The sequence below is a fragment of the Dryas octopetala genome, chromosome 4, assembly GCF_963921425.1.
Source record: "Dryas octopetala chromosome 4, drDryOcto1.1, whole genome shotgun sequence".
In the NCBI taxonomy this organism is placed as follows: Eukaryota; Viridiplantae; Streptophyta; class Magnoliopsida; order Rosales; family Rosaceae; genus Dryas; species Dryas octopetala.
This window is the reverse complement of record NC_141369.1, coordinates 1,774,358-1,796,529: the sequence shown is the minus strand read 5'-3', so window position 1 is coordinate 1,796,529 and position 22,172 is coordinate 1,774,358. Positions and strand designations below refer to the sequence as shown.

General features: G+C 35.9%; 1 protein-coding gene across 4 annotated transcripts; it reads right to left on the bottom strand.

The window, feature by feature from the left end:
- Positions 1-10,560: 10,560 nt before the first annotated feature.
- On the bottom strand, positions 10,561-15,462 carry LOC147286047 (sucrose synthase 5-like). Of its 4 annotated transcripts, none has more exons than XM_086240235.1 (16): positions 15,336-15,462; positions 14,992-15,237; positions 14,725-14,879; positions 14,321-14,513; positions 14,077-14,195; positions 13,778-13,994; positions 13,579-13,674; positions 13,314-13,487; positions 13,076-13,192; positions 12,825-12,991; positions 12,504-12,728; positions 11,847-12,413; positions 11,580-11,718; positions 11,364-11,443; positions 10,841-10,870; positions 10,561-10,750 (listed from the first exon to the last, which is right to left on the bottom strand). In XM_086240235.1, exons 2-16 carry the CDS (start codon positions 15,223-15,225, stop codon positions 10,735-10,737), a joined length of 2,529 nt encoding a protein of 842 aa, XP_086096361.1. In that variant the 5' UTR covers positions 15,226-15,237; positions 15,336-15,462; the 3' UTR covers positions 10,561-10,734. The 4 variants fall into 4 exon arrangements, with proteins under 4 accessions (XP_086096361.1, XP_086096363.1, XP_086096360.1 ...); XM_086240237.1 differs by having other exon boundaries at positions 14,992-15,212; positions 15,336-15,441; XM_086240234.1 differs by having other exon boundaries at positions 14,992-15,404.
- Positions 15,463-22,172: the final 6,710 nt, after the last annotated feature.

Genomic DNA, 22,172 nt, shown 5'->3' with positions numbered 1-22,172 from the left:
CTTGATCCTAAACAAGACAGGTGGTGAAGGAGACGACCCTTGAGAATGGCTTGATGGCTTTCTCACAAATTTGATGAAGTGTGCAGAGAGAGTTTCTGAGTCTTTTAAGTGTTTTCTTTGGCCAAAAGATTGTTCCCCCCCTTCTGTTGTGAAACCATGTATTTATAGGCATTGCAAACTCTTAATTGGCTTTGGTTTGGGCCTTTGGTCTGAGCCCCATGTAATTTAATCTTTAAATTGGCTCAATAAGATTTAATTCTTATTATTCAAAAATTTGCAAATCAATCGAACTAATGTAGATCAAGGCCCATCAACTTAATTTAATTGACAAGACCTTCCAAATGTTGTCATGGGTTACCTCCGAGCCCATTTTGTTGGAGTAGTCATACGTCATGTGTCGTAATTTCATAGGCCACGTAATCCATTTAGACTTAATTTTGACCGATCAAAATTTGATTTATTGACCACCCAACAATTGTTAGTGGTTTTTTAATCACGAAAATTCATGTGTCTACAAATGCCCCCACTTCAAGGTGCGTTGTTGACTCGTGCTTGTCACGTGTAGGAGACGTAGCTTGAAGTCGCCAACTGTCCAATACACATTTTAATTTTGATATATATATGCGTAGAATTTTTTTTCTCCTTTTTTGTTTGTTTGTTTGTATCAACCAATGGCGAATGGAATTGATGCATGAATTCCTTTGCTCCAACATTGATCCTTGACAAGGTGTTAACTCCATAATCTCTAGGAACTTTTTTTTAATTGGATATGAATTGTCCATATTGAGTACAACACAAGCGAAAAGATTCGAGCAAACTTTGTAGGGATTGAGTCAATGGGTAATTACTCACTTGATTTCTTGTCAAGATACTTTGGGTCTACATTAGGCAAAAATCTTTGTTTCCCCGAATAATTAGGAACCCAATTAACCAAGTGGAATTAGGAACCAAATTAACCAAGTACTTCCATTGCAAGTTTGATATTGAACATAAAAGCATCACCACCATATGTTTAAATCATAAACACGAACTTGGTATTCGTCCCTTTGATTTCTTAATCAATTTTTTTTCCCTTGGTAACTGCGGATTGTTCAAGGTCTGAGCACACCCTCTTCACGCCACTTTGGTAAGCCCATCCTTCATTATACAAGCTCACTCATCCTTTTGTGTTCAAATGAAACTTATCTATTGATTGATATACCTCAGGTTTCTTGTCTGCTCCACATATGATGCACCTTACGTGAAGAAAGTAACTTTCTCCTCTCTTTTTGGTACAAATGAATGGTCTTCTTGTTTTCTATTTTTACCATTATATATATCAACAAAAAGTTTCCTTTACTTGCATATTGTAGCCTTGATACCTAAGAGGAATAAAGTTAGAGGTCTTGCATACTCATCTTGTCACGCCTTTCTCTCTTTTTTTTGTCTCTCATCTTATGGGCAAGGCATTTGCTTCTTGCTTGGTTTAGTTCAAGTATCCAACATTCACCTTTCATCACCTTCGTCGGATGAATCCGTCTCAAGGTCATCACTGCTTAAGTTGTCTTTACTTTGGATTAAAATTTGAATATCTTCATGTGACCTTACTCGAAGGATCTTTGAACTTTTTCCCCAGTGGCTGAAATGATGCTTTCATTGGGGATGGTACTGGCTTGGAAGGTCCAAAAGTGATGGTGACGTGGTTTGACTCCAGCACATCATCTAGCTGTATCCTAAGAAATTAACAATCTAACATGTCATTTAACCAGATATTAATAATTTGATACTAAATAGCATGCATGACAATGCATGATCTTCAATTGACCCCTAAGTCTCTTGTCACGATGTTATGGTTTAACTTTGATTAAGGTTTCATCATCCCTCTAACATGTCAAAGTAAACTATTTAAGCATAAAGAACATGAAAAAATTCATAACCAAAAGGAAAACTAGATTAAATGAGATCATGTCTACAAAATGTATGAAGAAAATAACAAGAACAACTAAAAAGATGGAAGAACAAAAGAAACTGTAACACCCCGAACCTCGGACCCATAAACACACTTAAAACCTTGCTATTTAAACCCTTTTTCAAAGAATGAGTTATGCACATAAACATAAATAAATACAATTTTACCAAAAACATTTAAACAAAACCATTGTGTAAAAACAATTAAATAAATCTCTCTGAGTCCCACTGCCTCGTCTTCTCCTCACTGCCTCCTTAGCCAGCTTAACCTGCAAAACACCAATAACCACACTGTACCATATTCATGGTACACCGGGTCATTCAAACAAACAACTCAGTAAGCTCAATAGAGCTCGTATGAGTGAAATGACGTAACAATTATCCTCAATAAATAATCATATGGCCTCAAAATACTTTTCCACAATTATCATAGTTTACAATCCACAAAATATTCACAATAATACCAAGGCGTAAATAAATAATCCTCATAAGTCCATAATTCCTTAATAACATAAAATTTCACCAATAATAATAAATCATTTTGGCAATTCAAATGCCTAAACGTCAACTATTAACCTCAACATCAACCATTCACATCTTAACCAATAATATCATTGCATAATCATTATCATTTCCAATCTCAAAGATTCAAGCCTAGATTTTACCAAGTTCTAGCCAAATCAAATCCTAGCAAACAAATGCATACAGACAAGCAAAGCAAACAATCAAACAATCTAATTTCACTCACAGTGCAACCACGTAAAAAGACCGAAATGTCCTTCTTGACACCTTTGCTCGGATATCAAATCCGGCAGCAAGACGACATTGGGAATAAGATTTCCCGAGCTCGTGTACCTGTTGAGACTAGACAACCTAATCAAATACAATTGAAAACTCAAATGGCCGCTAAACGACCGAAACGGGCGGCAATCGCCACGCGTGGTGACTGCCCGACTTAGAACATCACACAAAACACACACAGAAACTCACCCACAAGTTTCGGGTGATTGCTCGAGCCCAAAAACCAACAATTCAAGTCGTCGGCATGGCTAAATGCGGCGGGACCCGCAGTGGTTGGTGGTGGTCAACCTGCACAATTTCCAAACTCAAAATCAACCTAAACGAATTACACAGGTATGAAAAAGACGTCAAGAGGACCAACTTTTATACGTGGGTCGACGGCCAATTATCGCCAGAAAAGCCTGAAACTGGCACGGCCTCTTTGTCTTCGCACCGCCGTGTACGGTGGTCATCGGCGTGAAAGGATGGCATAGGGAGGCTTAGAACGTTAAGGGGAGTCCATCTGTGGTGGTCCGGAGTTGCGTCGAGGTTAGGAAAGCGAGATTGCCGGCGAGAGCTTCTCTCGGTCTTCGCATCGATTCGTCGCGGTGGTGGCTCAGGTGGGTGATCAGTGGCCAGGGGGAGGAAGAAGGGAGGGCGGTAATGGCGGAGAGCCAAAGCCCGACCCCAGCTGTCGCCGGACACGCCCTCACACGCCGGTGGCAGGGGCGGCGAAAGTGTGAGAGAGAGAAAGAGAGAGAGATAAAAAGTCTGATTTTTGGGTTTTAAAACCTCTTTGGTACAAATTACAAGATTGCCCTTTACTTCAAATGCCCGTAACTCTCAAACCGTAACTCGGATCGAAGCGTGCTACGTGTCTACGAACTCATGGACTCGAGACCTTCCCAACAAGCCCAAAGTCAAAAATGAAAGCCCAATAATTTTAAAAGTCAACTTTGGGGTCAAGCCCAATTTAAAACGAAAATTAAAAATAAATCCAAAACATTTTATTTCTTAAATCAATTCCCAAAATAATCAAAATAAATGCTCAAAATATTTAAAATAAATCTTGAAAAATACGGGGTCTCACAAAAACTGATTGAAGGCCGGCGGTGGCTAGGGCAGTGACGCTAGAACTCCAAGGGTGGTCGACGGCTAAGCTCCTCTCCTTCCTTCTCCCGTTCTCTCTTCTCATCTCTCTACTCTTTAAAAGACTAAATTGTGAATTGGTAAATGAATGAGAGGGTGAGAGGTTTTAGTTATATGGAGAGATTTCCTAGTGGAGCAAGGAGAGCAAGGCGACAAGGAGTGTGCAGCAAGGCTTTGCTTGCCTTGCACTCCACCCTAGGCAGTGGTGACTTGGGCGGCAATGTGGAGGCGGCAAGGAAGCTTCCTTGTCGTGCACTCCACTTGAGGAAGCAGCAAGGGTGGTGGACCGGGCCTTTTGGTGGCGCACGTGCATGGTTGGACCGCTGTGTAAGGAAAGCCTTGTGGTGGCGCCTCCTTGCTACTTTATGGTCCGTCCTTGAGTGATGATGGGTGCAGATGCTCCTCCTTGTGGGCTGCACCTTTTGTGTGGCCTTAGTAGGGTCTAGGCAGCGGCATGGGCTTGGATCCTTAGGCTCATGTTGTTGTCTAGGCCCATTCTCATTTATTCTCCTATCCTTAGTTCGTTTTTCTTCCAATCTGGGCCCATTAAGCTCAATTCCTCCTTTTTGCTTCTTAAACTTATAAAATATTAAAACTAACAAAAACCTACAAAAGTTTCGAGTTCTTGCAAGCTAAGTTAGGGTATTAGTATCTAAAAATATGATATAAAATATGTCCAACAACCAGCATTGAATAATAATAACCATTTTATTTTCATCTCGTTTTTCCTCATGTTGCCCATCTCGTTTTTCTTCTCTTCCCCTTCGCCCATCTCCTCCTCCTCTCCTCTCTCTCTCTCTCTCTCTGATGCCGCCTCACCAGCATAAAATGCTTTGCCACTCATCTCACCCCTTCTACACCGATGGTCCTCCTCCACTCATCACATCCCCTCCAAACCTCCACCAGTAGTTCTTCAAATAAAACAAAGATTCCAAAGCAAAATTGCAGAACAACCCAAATTAAAAAAACAAAGCATCCAAACAGACTCATTTTGCAAAGATTTCAAGCAAAGCCCAACCTTTCGCACTGCTGCTAGTCTCCGACCCCAGCGATTGGTTAACCCGGATTTAACTCCACCTTTTAACCCATCTAGAATCATTTGTTTACATATAACTATAACCTCTTAAGATTATATGTTAGTCTTTTATATTTTCCCATTGTAAGGTGTAACGTCTCGAATTCTGAGTACAAAAACACATTTGAATAAGCCATTATGTATAAAAATGCATTTCAAAATTCATTCATTTAATGAAAATACATTTATTTCAAAAATACATGCAAATTAGAGTGCCCAACAGCCTTGTCATATCCCCTCTGCATCCTTCACATGCTTATCCTGCAAAACCAGAACCACACTACAGCATATCTATGGTGCACGGGGTTAAACACAAACCCGGTAAACTCACTATAGCTCATATGAGTGAATAAAACCAACAACAATCTCAAATCCTCAAATATATTTAATCAGACATAAACCAATATTCGATACCAATAATTTAATTCAACAATCCAATGCCTAATAAATCTTTAGATGCCTCAATATAAACAATTCACATAATAATCCAATTAATCTTTTATTAGGCATAATCATCATTATGATCCTCAAAATCAATTTCATTTTTATGATCCAACCCTAGGACCTACCCAGTCCTAATCAAATAAACAGGTAATTCATACATAACAATCAAACAAGTCTAACCATTCCTAATTCACTCACTGCATCATTACCATTCTCATGATACAATAATAGAATAATCCAACTTAATTTCACTCTATTGCTTGCTCGATTGACCATTTCACATTAAAAATGTAAAATGACCAATTTGCCCTTGAACAGCAACTTTGCTCGTACAACACCACCACTCTTCCGCTACGCCACTACAAACTTTTTCAGACCTCACATAGGCAGAGTCCTAGTACTACTAGACTTGTTAAGTAACAAGATTAAAAGAGTATAATTAGCAAGAGATTAATTTAACAAAATTTCGGCAGAACTTTGACAGAGATAAAGAATTTACTTATGGAGTGTGAAAATGACTTTCATAAAAAATTCACTAAAACCTATTCTTCACACTACTAGAATCGAAGGGCTCGTCGCTACGATCGCGAATGAAAAAATGGATTGTCGATCGAAACTCTAGAACTCAAGATATTTCAAAAACAAGATTGAAGAAGAAAGATAAATGAAGAGAGAGAAGTGATTGTCTCTCTTGGGAAGCGCACGGCTGAAGTGTGAGGATCAGCTGGGGATATGGCCGGTATGTATAATAAAGAATGGGTGCACAGACCTTCCATGGACCCGCACTACACCAGATCACAACTAAATGTGGGCAACACTCACCGTCTAATCAAAATAATATAAGGCTGAGATCGCGAGCTCACGAAGAAACAATAAGTGCAGATGCACTGGTCACTGGATTCCTACACATGCTTGTGCCCCACTCACCGTCAGATCAACTCAACCGACGCTCCAGATCGGGTGTACACCAAAGTCTCCGTGTTTGCAGCTACAAGCAAGTGCGGCCTTTGCTTGCACACCACCCACCGTCAAATCAGATGGAACAGACACTCCAGATGCGTCCACGTCAGCAATTCGTGTAAATAATTTTCCTATTTTATAAAATCCTTTTCAACTTCAAAAATTCACTAAATATTCATCCAAACTCCGAAAAATATTTCAAAAAATGCCACAGACTCGTGAAGACGTGTACTATTTTTCTATGGCCTTAAAAAAAAAAATTTTGGTCTCAAGAAATTTTATGAAAAATCCAATACCTCAAATAAAAGTTATACAATTTCAAACTAATTAATAAAACCAATAATAAATCACCAAAAATAAAATAAGCTTTAGAAAAATTGAAATAAATTTTTCAAAGTTCCCAAATACATTTTTAAATATATTTGAAAATTTTCGGGATCTCACATAAGGGCTAACCTCAAAATTGCCATGTAGAAAAAATGAGCTATATGACAATTTATAAACAACCAATAGAGAGCCCTCCTTCTCAGCCAAAGAATACACTTCGACTGTAACTGGCCATTCAACAATGTGGGCCGGAGTTAATAAGCCGACAATTGGAATCTCATGGCATCACCTAAGGGAACAAGCTCTTAAAAGTAACACAATCATGTTACTATTCCAGTTGGGAAAGGACAAGAGGTGGTGTGCATAAAAGTTGGCAATAGTACAAGGTTAGGTGAGGTTCAAAAGGAGATCAAGAAGGGCCCCTACACGTGGAGCCCATCCATATGGGGTCATGGCAAACTCTCCTCAGAAGGTGGTATAAATACGTACCAAGCTACATAAGGAATATAGGATGATCAATCTCCTAAAACAAAACAAAAACCAAATCCCAAAGCCCAAAGCGGCTGACCCTTTTCCTTTGAATATTCAAATCGACTTTGTACTTAGTCTTTTCCTTCTAATTTCTGTAACTCCCTTGTCTTTTAGGTAATCATTGTCCTTGAAGACAGACCTTCGTTAGTTCTTTATAGATATTTGAAACTCATTGCTTTTATTTGTTGTTGTTATCGATCTTTATTGCTTTCTTTTTACTCTTTTATTGTAAGTTCTTTATGAACATACTGAAAGTAGTTTATGTATTTCCCTATTTGGTTCTAAGTTTAATGAACTTTGTTTTCTAGATCTACTATTTCTAGCTTTTGTCATAATGCTCTGAAATATCTAAAGGTCATCACCCACTCCTTTGACCAACGATTGTTGGGTAAATACCTATTTGCATTTCAGCTTTATTCTCGAATCAGTATTTCTTTCTTTTACTTGGCTATTTTGAATTGACACAAGACAACCTTTGCTTGTTCTATTGTCGCCATGGTTTGATCAAGGGTTGAAAGCTTGGTTAGATTCTTGGTACGAACTATCATCAGCTACCAATCACATCCTAACCATATTGAGTTTATTTTCCTCTTTAAAGTTTAATGTTTTTATTTAGGTCAAAATACTCTAAGCCATGTATCAACCTCATTTGAGTTCAGGCATAGAGTCATCGTAAACACTTCCGGGTGAAGTCTTAGCACAAGACTAAGCAAAAAAACCTCGGCCGAGAATTACTACCCATACCTCAGTCCACAATCGCTTGATCCACTTCTCCGACAACGTCTTTAGGATTTCATCCTGAATACTGTTTGTCCGCCCACGTGGCGGTGGCATGCCGGCAAATCCTTTGATCCACGTGGCAGCTTCGTAGCTCCCCACGTGGTATAGGTAATTTTTAGGCCAAAACACCCATCAACCCCCTAACTCCATGGAATTTTGTGGATGATTGCTTATCTTGAAAATGCTTTTTAGCCATAATTAAGGTTTTTTACTTTTCTGAGAAGGATTTGTTTATCAAAATGTTTCGACATTAATGTTAGATCGAAGAAGATTGAAGGTGGGATATGGAGCGGTGATCATCACTTGGTGGTTGTGAAGGGGATAAGATGAGTGGAGGGAAGCTCATCGGTGCGGACTATGAAATGAGTGGAACTTTTTTGCCGGTGATTAACGTCAACGAGACAAAGAAAGGAAGAGGAGATCGACAAAAGTAAGGAAATAAGGGCAAGTGCAGGAGAAAAATAAAAAATATAATATAATAAGAGGGACCAAATTGAAAAGGTATTAAATAACAAATAAAAATACAATGGGCCACATTAATTGACGTGACATATACACATAAGCAGCCACATAATGTGGTCAACTAAATTTGGTCAACTAATATGGTATGAATAGCATTACTATTTCGCAAATTCCCGTGCTCACACACTTTGCAAGTTTTTGGCAAATTTGTTGGTGCGCCTACACATTATACATGGTAAAGATACAACTCGATTGCCTGCATTCTCTAAGTTTTGGTCAAAATCGAATCAACTAGATATGTTCTCCGATTAATTTAGTCACTTGGATTGTCAAACGGATATGAGTTTTTACCAAAAGACTCAACATTGATCTGCGTAGTTTAATTCTGCATAGTACCTGGCCAAAAAAATTAATTCTGCGTAGTTTAATTCTCTATGTATCAATTAATAACTCATCACAAAATTAATATGGAATTGCATACAATTTAAGCAACTTAAGAGAATAGGAAGTAAACATTTTTTTTTTTTTATATGGAATAGGAAGTAAACATGACAAACACAGTGAGAGCATGAGATTGACATTCGACAGAGAGAATTATAAGTAAACACGATCAACATAGTGAAAGTATGAGGCAAAAAGGCGAATTAGAATAGGGGATCCAAACTATGAAAATTTATTGTATGTAACCGTAACATGATGACGTTATGTTAAACTATATCCATGATTTTTTGATACAAAAACTGTACCCATTTTAATTCTTCAGGCGACTGCGAAAAATTATTGGGTATAACCGATATATCGCCACGTAGTATAACTAATCCACGAGTAAGGGTATTGTTGGACTATATGTTTATATTTGTAAGGTATAATATTAATAAAGAAGACTTAGAGTCCAATCCATTTTATGAGCTTTTCTTAGACTAAGACTGATAGTGGTTTAAAGTTTTTAATTAAGTTTTTTTTTTTTTTTTTTTTTTTACGGCTTTATGTTAGGTTTTAACTCCAAGATTTTGGGTTTCGCCCAAAATTTTGTAGTTAAAACCTAACATGCAACTTCTACAAAGCCCACTCTACACCCTAGGAGGGGAAATACTCTTCAAATTGGGGGAGGACTTTATTATGAATTAAAATAATTTTTTTATAAATTAAAAAGACTTTATTATGAATAAAAATAATTTTTTTATAAATTATTATGAATTAAAAAAATTTTCTTATAAATTTTAAAACACTCCCAATCTCTATTTAAAAATTATTTTTTTAAAGAATCTAAGTTTAATTATCTCTATTAATAATATTTATCTATATTATAACAGATATCTTAGTTACAGGCAATGTATATGTTATACTGAATAATTTCTGGGTGACCGCCCCCTTTGATTTCTCGGTGACTGCCCCTTTGATTTATCTATTTAAAGTAGATGTCACCTATGACTTTAGCTTCCTCTCATCATGCAAAATAGACAAGAATAAGATCCGTCCCCTGCTCTTATTTTCTTATGTTCTTATGTTCTTATGTTCTCGAAAGTCTAAACCACTATTGCCATTGAACCTAAGAAATTGTTATTTTTCATAAGATCGAACATTCAGTAGTTGGAGAAGAATTATTGACATGGAATTGAAAGAGATTGAGGTAAACTCTCATCTAAGCTTTATTATTCAGCGTTTTATTTAATTGTTTTTCTTTTTTGAATTAATTAGAGAGAGTTTAGATTCATCAAATAGAAGTCATAGATTGTGATTGTTGCTGCAGTGGTTTTTTTACTTTTTATTTTTTGCCACAACAATATTCATTTAACATTCTTGGTTGATCGAGGTGAGCGTAGATTTAGGGAGAGTTGCCAAAGGCTTTGTTTGTTTAATTAGTGGAGTCACCAAAACCAATCCAGTTGGGTTTGACCGTTTGAGATGGACCAACCACCTAAAATTGTTGTGTTCTTGGTCTGCAATCTGCATGAATGTTCAATACCTGTGAATTTATTTGTGTAATTTAATTTCTTTGCTTTAACCACTTGATTAAGTTAGATTAAAATCAATTTATAACATATCAGTCACCTGCAAGAATTTAGCTAATATGATTGAAAATATTGAGTTGAAAACTTCACACATTGTAAATTTCTCTGATTATTATTACATAAATCCAAATTTTCATCTTTCAATGACTACACAACAATCATTCTTCTTTATTATATAGTATGGAATTTTGAGGAAACAGAAGAGGCAATATCGCAGTTGGATGGCTCAAGTTGCAATCTCAACCAAGCTCCCTTGTTTGACTTAATTTAGGCTCCAAACAACCTGAAAGTATGGTAATAAAGATTGTTTGAGTTGTTATGTGGCTTAGAGGAAAAATCCAAACAAGGCAATTGTGGGGATCATACTCTTTACCTTTGCAATCGGGACTGTGAGCGTCTTGTGCTGCACATAAACAATGGTATTAGTTTGAATGGTCAAATATAAATGTTATTAGTGCCAGAAGAGGTTATATTAACATATGCAAGAATATTTTGTGTGATCATGTTTAAAATGTTCCATCTTAAGGTTCTGGTTGTTTTTATCAAAAAAGACTTCTGATTGTTCTTTAGAACTGTGATGCATTTTATATTTACTTATTCATGAATATTTCACGATTGACTTCTGCCTTTTGTCCAAATCAAGTATGTTAAGTTTAATTTTTTTCCTAGCCATTCTTCTCCAAGAAAAAACTGAAATTTAAGAAAAAAAAAAAAAAGGATAACAAACATTGACATTTATGTGAAACATTAATCATGAAGACAATTTTCTTACTATGGAAGTTATAATGAAGGGAAAACATGGGTATGATTAGATTGATTTATATTTCCACTTATTGTAATTTATACCACACATATATCTATATAGCTTCCACTACATGTCTTTTGGAGTTACATGCCTTAGGGTGGACTGGGGTTTGGTAATTGGCCTTGGCGCTGGTTGTTCAGCCTCATCACTTGGGATAGGCACATTCTTCACCTGTAATAATGCCAGTGAAAAGCAGGCTCAAAATCTTGAATATAATAAATTGAAAGTAAATATGGGAACATTCTATTATATAAGCATAATAATGTACCACAGGGCCAAAAAAAAAAGAAGAAGCATAATAATGTACCAAGTTCCTATATTGGAGATTAAAGAACATCTGGATGTATCTTTGCTTTGCCTGTTTTTGCTCTTTGTTCAACTGCCTCCAGAAAGTATAAGTGCACCCCATGTTCAACACCTTATTTGCATATATCTTCCATGTGTAGCTACAAAATTTAGATAACTTATTTTAAATTCCATATATTGAAGAAGATGTTGGTTGCTCACTTAACTACACAGGTCAATATGAATATATTTAACCAAACAAGTCTGGATTCACAGTTTGTGTACTTACCATTCATATATGCGTTGCAAACCTGCTCTTGAAAACTTGTCCCAGTATGTAGCATCAGTCTTGGATTTCTCGAAGAAATCGGCGATTTTGCTGCTTGCTTCATCTCCATTGTTGGGGTCAATGTGGAAACCAGAGATCCCATCAACAATGATTTCAGCTGGGCCTCCTTGGTTGGTTGCAAAGGTGGGTAATCCACAGTTCATTGCCTCTATGACAGTAAGACCAAAAGCTTCATACAGAGCAGGTTGCACAAAAGCTCCCCTTGTGTCAGCAATACAACGATAGAGTTCTCCATTACGGTTCCTATCAGTCTGTGCTGCTATCCATCTGATCTGACCCTTAAGCTGGTACTTCTCTATCAGTGAATGCATCTTTTTTATCTCTGCAATTTCTTCTCTGTCTTTTGATTTTGAAGGGTCAAAAAAGCCCCCAACTACAACAAGGTTAACCAAATTTTTCAGCCTCTTGTTTTTCCCATACCACTCAACTAACCCGGTAATGTTTTTAACAATGTCAAGCCTTGCCATTGAGAAGATGATAGGTTTCTTCTTGTCTGCTAGATATCCACTGTTTCAGAAACGGTTCAGATTGATGTTAGATATGCTCACCAACATTTGCAGTCTTAAAGAATTATTAATTTTCTATTCCAGCACTTACATATGCTCATTGTTATCCTCTTTACTATACAGTAGTTCTTCAATGGCAGGATGAAATGATGTGAGCCGTTTTTGTTTCTCTGTGTAGGGGAAATAGACAGACTGGTCGGCCCCCGGTGCAGCAATGTTAAATTTGGGATCAAATACATTGATGCCTGAAACAACTCTACAAAGCCCTGGGAGCGTAAATGCAGTATGGCTTTCATATTGTCCTGGTCTGTCTTTGCTGCAAACAACATTCGAGTACATTATGGTATAACTATAACGCATTCATTTGGTTTAAGCCTCTCAAATATAGGTTATATTGGTTATTTTTGCTAACCTTCCTGCAATTTCCTGGTATGTGCTTGCAATGACAAAATCTGTGGCATTCATTGAAATTGTGTCAGCAAGAAATTGGCATGAAAAGTGATACTTAGGGTCTAAATCCTTCCACTTGATGTCTGAGTCTTCATACTTGGTCTTCTCCAAAGCATGTGCAATAGTTGCCTGGTTTTAATGTGCTATGGATTAGTAAATATGAAGTGGGAGAAAATTTATGTTTATTTATAAGCTGATAATCAACAGTGTTACCTGAGTTATCCCAAGTTTATTAGCCATGAGAGATGCCACCAAATTCCCATCAGTGTAGTTTCCAATAATAAGATCCGGCTTCCCTTCCATGAGGTCGAGGATTTTGGCTGTAGCATCCTAGTAAGTTGAAAGAGATGGAATAATTATTAAGAACAGAAACACATCAGGAAAGAAAAATAAAAATAAACTATAACGCTCTAAAAGCATGGATTAAAATATTGAAGGGAAATTAACATGCCTGTGTAAACAACTCAAGATAGGGATAGATGTCAAAGCGAGAAACCCAACGGCGTAGGACCCCATTTTCTGTCCTAAATGGGACCCTAAGAATGTTAGAGTACTTGGTGCCATTGATTGGTTCCAACTCCTGGTTGCACTTAGTTCCCCTTGCTTCAGGTATGAGTCTAGTTACCTATTCCACTCAAGAATGTTGAATTAGATACTACTAAATAAACTGAACTACCTACATGAGGAAATTGTCCCTTGTTGCATATGAAACTCACCACAAGAATTTGAGGCTTCACACTAAGCCCTTGTTGCTTAATCCTAAGGACCAATTCTTCTTCCAGAGCTTTCACTTGATCCAGAATATAAACTACCTGTTTTCAATAGTAGAAAAAAGAAAGATATTTCGGCTTACTAACGAATGCCAATTGCAAGTAGGCTTAGCTTATCTGATGCAGTATTTAATTAAATTTATACCTGTCCACCAGTGTCTGGCAAGCCAAGAACATCTGCTTGGCCAAAGTAGCCATGAGGAGAGAATATTACAACATTGAATATTGTAGGAAGCCTGCTGAAAAACCTCTCCATGTTCAATGGGTCAGGAGCTTGTAGTACTTCTGAAAGTATTTTCATTGTCTCCTTAGTTCTTTCTGCAGTATCTCCCCACCCCTTCTCAAAGCCCCACTCTTTAAACCTGTAAATCATGACTTTGCTTTCAGATGTCGAGTTACAGAATCCAGCAACATATAGAAGATGACAGAAGTAGATTAAGTCACCTTAGTTCAAAATTTTGGTATGGCGTGTCCTTGGGTAGTGCTGAGAGGTACACTTCTGTTACAATCAGTGCCATCTGAAGCTTTGAAGCAGTGTTGAGGTTCTCGTTTAGAATAAGTTGCTGTAAATTTCAAAATCACATAAATGCATATTAGACCTTGTTATTAGAATGAAATTTTACTTTTACTTCTTTTTTTTTGGATCAATTTTCCTATTTACAAAATTAAATTCTTGCTATTCCCATACTTCTCCTTGATAATTTAGTGAAAGTAAGTAATCCACGATGGGCTGTGCATTCTCCAATCGCCCAGTTAGTTTTGAAGTCATGAACTTGGAAACAAAATTGAGTCCATTTCCAATAGATGAAGATAGAGTTAAGTGAGGAGTAGAGTAGTCGATTGCATTAAAATCCACCTCCAGTGCATTTTCATCATTTGCCCTGCAAAGTCAAAGAGTTGATATCACCCAATATTCCTAAGTAACAGGAAGAGATGTACGTAAGCTTCAAACGCTCAATAAAACTTTTTGGACCACATTTATAGATCACATTGTAGACCATACAAGTAGTTTTTATTATAAATGTGGTTGACAATGTGATCCATAAATGTGATTCATGTAAGATTACTCAAAATAATTAGAGATAGATATACCATTTCTCATCATATAGCATTTCCTTGCATTTCAAGTAGTCTTTGACAGTGATGGCCTCAACTGAGAGATCCTCAGAGCTGACTTTAACAAATTCCCAATATCCTGGATTTGGTCTTATGGAAAAGACAACATGTGGAGGGATAACAACTGCTTCCTGTGGATGCAAGGTAAAATATATCATCATAATATCAACAAACCTATCATTTATAATTTCACATTTCATATAAACCAAAAGAAAAAAAGAAAGAAAGAATGTGTTTAGAAACCTGAGTTGAACACAATATATAGCCGAGTACTCCCTCCAAGACTTGGTTTCTTTCAACCTTGTCATCTATGACTTGCTCCATTTCACTCATCAAATGGTGAAGTTTCATTATCCTTCTTCCTTTCTCAATATATTTAGCAAAGCACCTCTTCATATGGTACCGGCTCTGCCTCAGGGCGTCTGGCATGCTCTCAGCAATGGAGTCGGATCGTTTTATGGTTGCTGCAGAAGCCATTTGAGTAAATACCTTTCAAAGACACAGATATCAAATGTTTGAAAGATGAAGCTGTTTGTGGTTGTTCAGGTGGAGATGTGTCTGCATTTATAGGCTAAGGAATTCATTACCTATGATGTCTGTGAGGCTGACTAACTTGTTAACTGTTGCAGCTTGCTTTTGGTTTCGTCAAGCACTTAGAAATGTCAACTTTTTTGGCCAGAAATGGATCCAAAAGAAAAGTACTAGAAGAAGAGAAAGAAAAGCATTGTTCATCCAAATACAATATAAAGGAAAAAACCAAAAGCAAAGAATCTATCTGCAAGAGAAGATTCTGGTTTCAAAAGCAGGTGGTTCTCTCCCACGTAACTACTAGTATCATTCTTTTCTTCTTTCTGTCTTATTGCATTAGTTGGCATGAGAAAAAAGAATATGAAAAGATGGCATCTTCACGACCTCGTACTCATTCTGCCTTCTCTGGTCGAAACTTGCAACAGCATTATATAGCCTTTTGTTTTTTTTCTATAATAGTGGAATATTTTGATTGGTTTTTTGACAACTAACTCATTACGGCAGTATCTCACTTTGAATCATTGCTAGTGCCACCTTTTCTAAATGAATGTAATGTTGCTCACACTTTTGGTATAGCCAGCCCACTCTGGGTCTAACCTATTTTGAACGCTCATGAAACAGAGGAAATATACAAAAGCAAAAAACTGAGTCACCTTGAGGGAACCAAACAACATAGACACAATTGTGGCCAGGTTTGCCTTCTCCATTTCCATCCATGCCCCATTCCCCGTTTAGCGTTGGCGGGGATTCCCCATCCCTATCTCTGTGCTCGCCCTGCCACCCCACATCATCAATAAAACTTTAATCTGTTTTTTACTTGGCCACTTAAAAAAAAAATTTACTCAATGTAGCATCTTAATTTAAAAAATTTTGCAATGTCAGACAAGTCACATGTTTTGTTAAAAAGTAAGGTATTTTGGTCCTTTTATGTTAGTTTTCTATTTTTAGACAAAAAAATAAGAATTTTTTTTTAGTTGATTAAAAAAAAAATATTAAAGTACCTATATTTAGAAGAAAAAAATAAGACATTGATGAAGTCAAAAACGGGTCAATTCAAATAGGTAAAGTGTAATAAGGCCTTTGTATAATATCAATAATATATAATGGGAGGTGATATGCACACTCCGAAGAAGTCATCCCGCTCTCCTTTTATTTTCTTTTGTTTATCAAATCAATTATCAAAATTGCCCTTTAATTGGTTATTAAATTTCTAATTTTTTTTTAACTTCATCTATTTTTTTTTATATATTTTTTGTCATTTGCCTATGTTTCTAAAGTTTCTCTTTCTGACACTCAACGGCAAATTGGTTGCACATGTAGCATAGGAGAGGTTAGCATCCTCCAAGTTCGTTCTGGGGCAATTTAATTAAATGACCTTTTTTCATACAACTTAAGCTATTTTGACCCCTTCCTTAAAAATTTACTTTTCTAACTCTTTTTTGTGTGAATTGTCTATAATACCCTTCATATACATACCAAAATTCAAAATTTTTTTTTTTTTCTCACTTTTTTCTCCTTCTCTCATTTTCTCCTTCCTCCTTCCTCAGCCACCAAATCTACGCCCACCTTCCACGACCAAACCCACCTCCCGCGCCGCTCGTCATGACCAAACCCACCGCCGCTCGCCACTCGCCCACCGCCCACCAGATCTTCGACTCAACAACTTTTTAATATGTTTGCTAACATATTAAAAAGGTCTTTGGCAACAGAAGTTGAATTCTTTGGCAACATATCTTGGGTTCCCATCCATTACCACACTTGACCAGATTTGTTGTTTTTTTTTTTTTAGGCCATGAGCCCAGATTTGTTCTTTAATTGTTTATCCCTTTATTACCGGAAGTTTATTCTTTTTTGAAAGTTGAAAAAAAATGTTCAATTTGTATTTTTAAGCTACAATTAATATGAAATTATATTACAATGGTTTAGAAATTTGCTTTCCAGATATGTTGTCAATGGTTTAGAGATCTAATGTATTTTATTTCAATGCACCCAGTATGATGCAGTTTAGATCTGAGTTGCATATGTGATAGAATTTTATTTTTCTGGGTTTTCATCTAAAAGAGATGGATATTGTGTCACACCCCAAAATGGAGTCTAGCACTTTGGGCATGTGGCAGCGCCACATTGGTCTTCAAACTCAACATACTTTCACTAAACCTTAAATAAGGACATGTCAAGATCGAAGATCAATGTAAGGCTTTAAATTGAAAACAAACTAACTCCAAAAAGTGGGGAATTTTTTTCATTTTTCATAACAAATAATCAGATATCACCGAAATGGAACCTTTGTATAAATGGTGAGCTTTTGGTTATTCACTTTAAAAGATAAATCAATTTCCAAGTGTAGAGACAAACCTTTTGTTTTGAAATCATTGAGCAAAACATCTTAAAGTAATCGACAATCCTTTTTTAAAGTAAAAACTTTATTTTCAATTTCAATTTTGGTGTAAACATATAAACATTTCAAAGTATCAAATAATAGGTAAGTAATTGAGCCACTCTAATCCTTAAGCAATCAAATCCACAGATTCCACAACTAAAATATAGAAAGTTATAGTAAAGGGATAGTAACAAACTCGTCCATAATTGGATCCTCTTCTTCATCACTTGAGTATTCATATGTGGATGGTGTTGGTAAGCTATCTTTGATGAATTCTCTCTACTTTCAAATCTTCATCCTTCACTATCCGAAATGTCTATGAAGCTGATCATTTTTTTGTCCTAAAGGTTTTCTGCAACTTAACAAACTATGTAGAGGTGAGTATCACCAAAACAGCTGATCACACACTCAACTAGTCCAACAAAACTCAATCATTTCAATACAAATAATTCATTAACAAGTAGGTTATAACGTTGGCTTAAGTCCTTGCCAAAATGGCCTAAGCACAATCAAGTAATATAATGAATGAGTGGCAGCCTATTTAAAACTTTAAAAGGAAACCAAATTTACTTTGAGATATAAGCATATCCAATTTCAAAGATCAAAACCACAATTACACAAACATAAGTTACATTTATTTTTTAAAAAATAACCATATGTCTTCTCGGGTAGATCATGGAGAAACAATCATACAACTATACTTGTCATATCCAATCATGATTAATTTCATGAAATGCAAATGCATTTTATTTAAATAATTATGCACGCGTACCTTTTTCTCCATGACATTGCAAACCTATCAAAGTTTATAAACAGTGGACTTATCTCCTAATTTATAAATTTAATTACCTCTATCCTTCATATCTTACTAAAAAGTAAGATCTAGATAATAAGATGTCCTTTCATTGAAGTAAATAAAAATCATCTACTTTCCCTCTAGCACATTCTTGATTTTCCATAATCAATTCTAGATGACACTTGTACGCATACCATTTAGGGAATTGAACCCAAGGATAGAGTAAGAACTATACCTCTTCATCTCTAATTAAGAAGTTCAAACACTTAAATCACATTAGTGTAAACATTCTTGATTCAATATTTATGAATGCTAATGTATGTTTTGGCAGCCCTCATGAAAGGTGTGGTTGCCCTTAATGCTCCACGTGTATATATGATGCTATAATTATGAAATGACAATTCATTCATATACATAATTTGATTCCTTGCACTAATCACATGTACATGCTTTATAACTTAAACAAGTATAACACAATAAGAGCAATTAAATAAACATCCAAAACCATATCTAATCTTGGATCCAAAACCATTTAGTTAGACCAAATAAACATACATTCTTGTTGGTTCAATCCTCTTTTACCCTTTTAAACTAGTTCTTAAATTCTTAAAACTTTCAAGCTTTAAAGCATGGTAGAAACTCACTCCTTATTCCTTAACAACTCTCGAGTATCACAAGTTATGTAGTCTCTATTAGTTTTATATCTAGGTTATCTAGTACCCTTTTATACAACAATAAACTAATATGCATGTGTTACTTTAACAAAATAGGTAAATCTAAGCTTATTAGAAACTTAATTCCTAGGTTAGTTTCTTTAAAACTAAACAAGCAGCCATAGTGATTAATTCCTAATTGATTTCACATAAGTCCTCTTATTTTATCCCTAGAACAAAGATTAACTTTTCTCATCCTAATAAGGCAAATTGAAGTCATCAACATACTTTTCATGTTTAAATGATTCTTAGTTTCAAAAGCAAGTCGATTACCACTTCCTATAACTTAACATATCATCAACCAATAAATCACACTTTCCTTTTAAAAGTTAATTTCCTAATTCTATACAAACATGGCAACCAAGAAACACATCAAACATCTAAGACATACAGTCAACCCGAGCCAAGCATTTAAGAAAGTAAACACCTTTAATCATATAACTACGAATTAAAACATATTGAAACATAGAGTTTGAAAATGACTAGCTCCCCCTCCCTCAATTGAAGCTTCTTGCCCTTTCTATAATCCACCAAACTGAAAATCAATCCCAAAACATAAAGGGAATCAGATTTCACATTCTCAAACTCAATTGGGGCTTTCTAGGGTTTTGATGTAGTATTGACTAAGTTAAGTGGCATCCGAGACTTAAAATCTATAAAGATCTATCCTATGACCTCAAACAAGTTTTAAATCATGCATGCAAACATATTTGGAAGCTTAAAAATCAACACAAAGGTTGCACCAGAAAAAGGGTATGTTGCAGCCTTGGTTTTGTTCAAAATCATGGGGTTTTAACAACCCAAATTTCATTCCAGGGGTAAATGAACTCTCTCATGCTCATAAAACAATCCCAGGGGTGATTTGTGACTTGTGTGAATGAACAATTTAGCCAAAAAACATTAACAATGACAGTTTTAGGCAAACTTGGTTTCTTAAAAAGTCCAAATGAGCAGTACCTGCTCAGTGAATTTTATAAAATCATACAAAAATAATTTGAACAAGATTTTTCACAAGAAGTTAGAAGACATACTAACACTCATGCAAAAAACGTTTTCAAAGCATTTGGAGTTGTGTAAGTAGGGTTTTCGAAAGTCCAAATTTCACACTAGAAAAGGGTTTTGTTGCAAAATCACTGTTCATGTGGTAAAAATGCTATTCTCGGGTATAGTGAACCAAATCAAGTAAAACCAATTGGTACAAGTCTGAAATCATCCTTACAATCTATTGTATCAATTTCAAATGAAGACTCTGAGTAAACAAAATTCGAGCATACAAACCTCATGGATTTTTTTTAAAAAAGCTGCAGAAAAATGGCAGTTTTTAGGGAAACTTTAAAAATGCATAACTTACGCAATATAGATGGGATTTGCATGATTCTTGTCTTGAATGAAAGGTGTATATGTTTAGTTTCATGCATAAAAACTGTTTTGCAAGTTTCTATCTTGATTGGTACAGAATTCAATTTCTATCATGTAAGGTCAAAAAATGTTCAAACAGCCAAACAAGACCAAGTTATGAGACTCTTAGATTTTTCTTTGGATGCACTTAACGCTAGCCAATCAACAAGGTTCTAAGGTATTTAAAATCAGACTTAGAGGGTAGAGTGAGGGTTCTTACCAATTGTTGCTGAGTTTTCCTAAGGGGAATGCAGGCTGCAAACTCCCTTTCTTCTTCTCGGGTTGGCCTCCTTTTCTGGCTTTCCTCCCCTTTTCTTCTCGTTCTCTCTCTTTTTCTAGAACTCAGAATTAATGTAGGAGATTTATCTGAGTAGGGGTTGGTATTATAAAAAGATGTTTGTGTCTATTGGAGGAAAAACTGAAGAGTCACTTCCTTTCTTAAGTGGGAAAGGATTCGGACAAAGCTCTTGGGCTGTTTGTCAGGGCTTTTGGTTTCTCAAGAGGCTTCTAATAGGCTGGCCAATCCCTTAAGGCCTTTTTAATTGAGTGTTTAGTCTAAGGCGCCTCTAGGCTAAACAGTCCAATAACCAAAACAAAGGCTTTTCTTTATGCTAAATCAATTAATTAAAGCCATCATTACATTTTATTTTGTTTCCTTTCCCTCTAATCTGAAAATAGACTCTAACTCCAACCCTAGTCATGATCACCATGCCATGCAATAGCCATCATCTTTATCTCTTGCTCAAGTAACCTAGGGTTCTAGTCCTAGTGGTCTAGATTGGTCAACAATAGGGTTTCAAGGTCAATTTTTCAACCCTTGGTATTCCTACTTGTCTAACTCAAAACATATATATGTCACAAATACATGTTTGTACAAGTAAAAGCAAGTATGTGATCTGAAAGGATCACTTGAGTGTCCAAATAACTTATTAAAAATATGTAATTTCAAATAAGTGTATTAAAACCATTTTTGAATGAAGCAAAATCATACAAACTTTTTGGCATTTCTTTGAAGTCCGAGACCACCAATTGAGTAGACAAAGCCATGCTAATAATCCAATTATTCAAGCTTAAACAATTAGGTCAAAATGTTGTGCATACGTGGTCATGTTCTTAGTTTTATGAAATGCTATGCAAGTGACATAATTTTAACATAAGTGCACCACTTTAAATAAAGCATTTAGATAAATTGAATTCCATAAACTTAACTATGTGGGATAAATCCACATTTGTGTTCAAAAGGCAGCAATTAGTTCTAACTAATTTTTAATTAGCCTAGTAACACACTTAACCCAAAATCAATCAAATTTGGGGTGTTACATATTGTGATGGTGAAGTTTATAGATCTGGGTTAACAAGATGAACTATCCAAAGAAGACAATACTGAAAATCTGGATCTGGATTCAATGGAGAAGAATAAAAAGATGCAAAAATTGCAGATGTGGACTTTTCGGTGGACTTTGTGGTCGACAAGTGCTATAGCACTATTTCAAGTGGACTTTTCGGTGGACTTTTTGGTTGACAAGTGCTATAGCACTATTTCAAGTGGACTTTTTTGGTTAACATGATGTTATAGCACTGTCAACCACTTTGTCCACCAAAATTTTTG

Excerpts from the sequence above, each read along its gene's own strand:
- LOC147286047 (XM_086240235.1), bottom strand. The coding sequence starts at position 15,225 with ATGGCTTCTGCAGCAACCATAAAACGATCCGACTCCATTGCTGAGAGC. Across the intron at positions 13,675-13,777 it reads TGCCAGACACTGGTGGACAG|GTAGTTTATATTCTGGATCA; the intron begins GTATAAATTTAA and ends TATTGAAAACAG. Across the intron at positions 11,444-11,579 it reads ATCTCCAATATAGGAACTTG|GTGAAGAATGTGCCTATCCC; the intron begins GTACATTATTAT and ends GCATTATTACAG.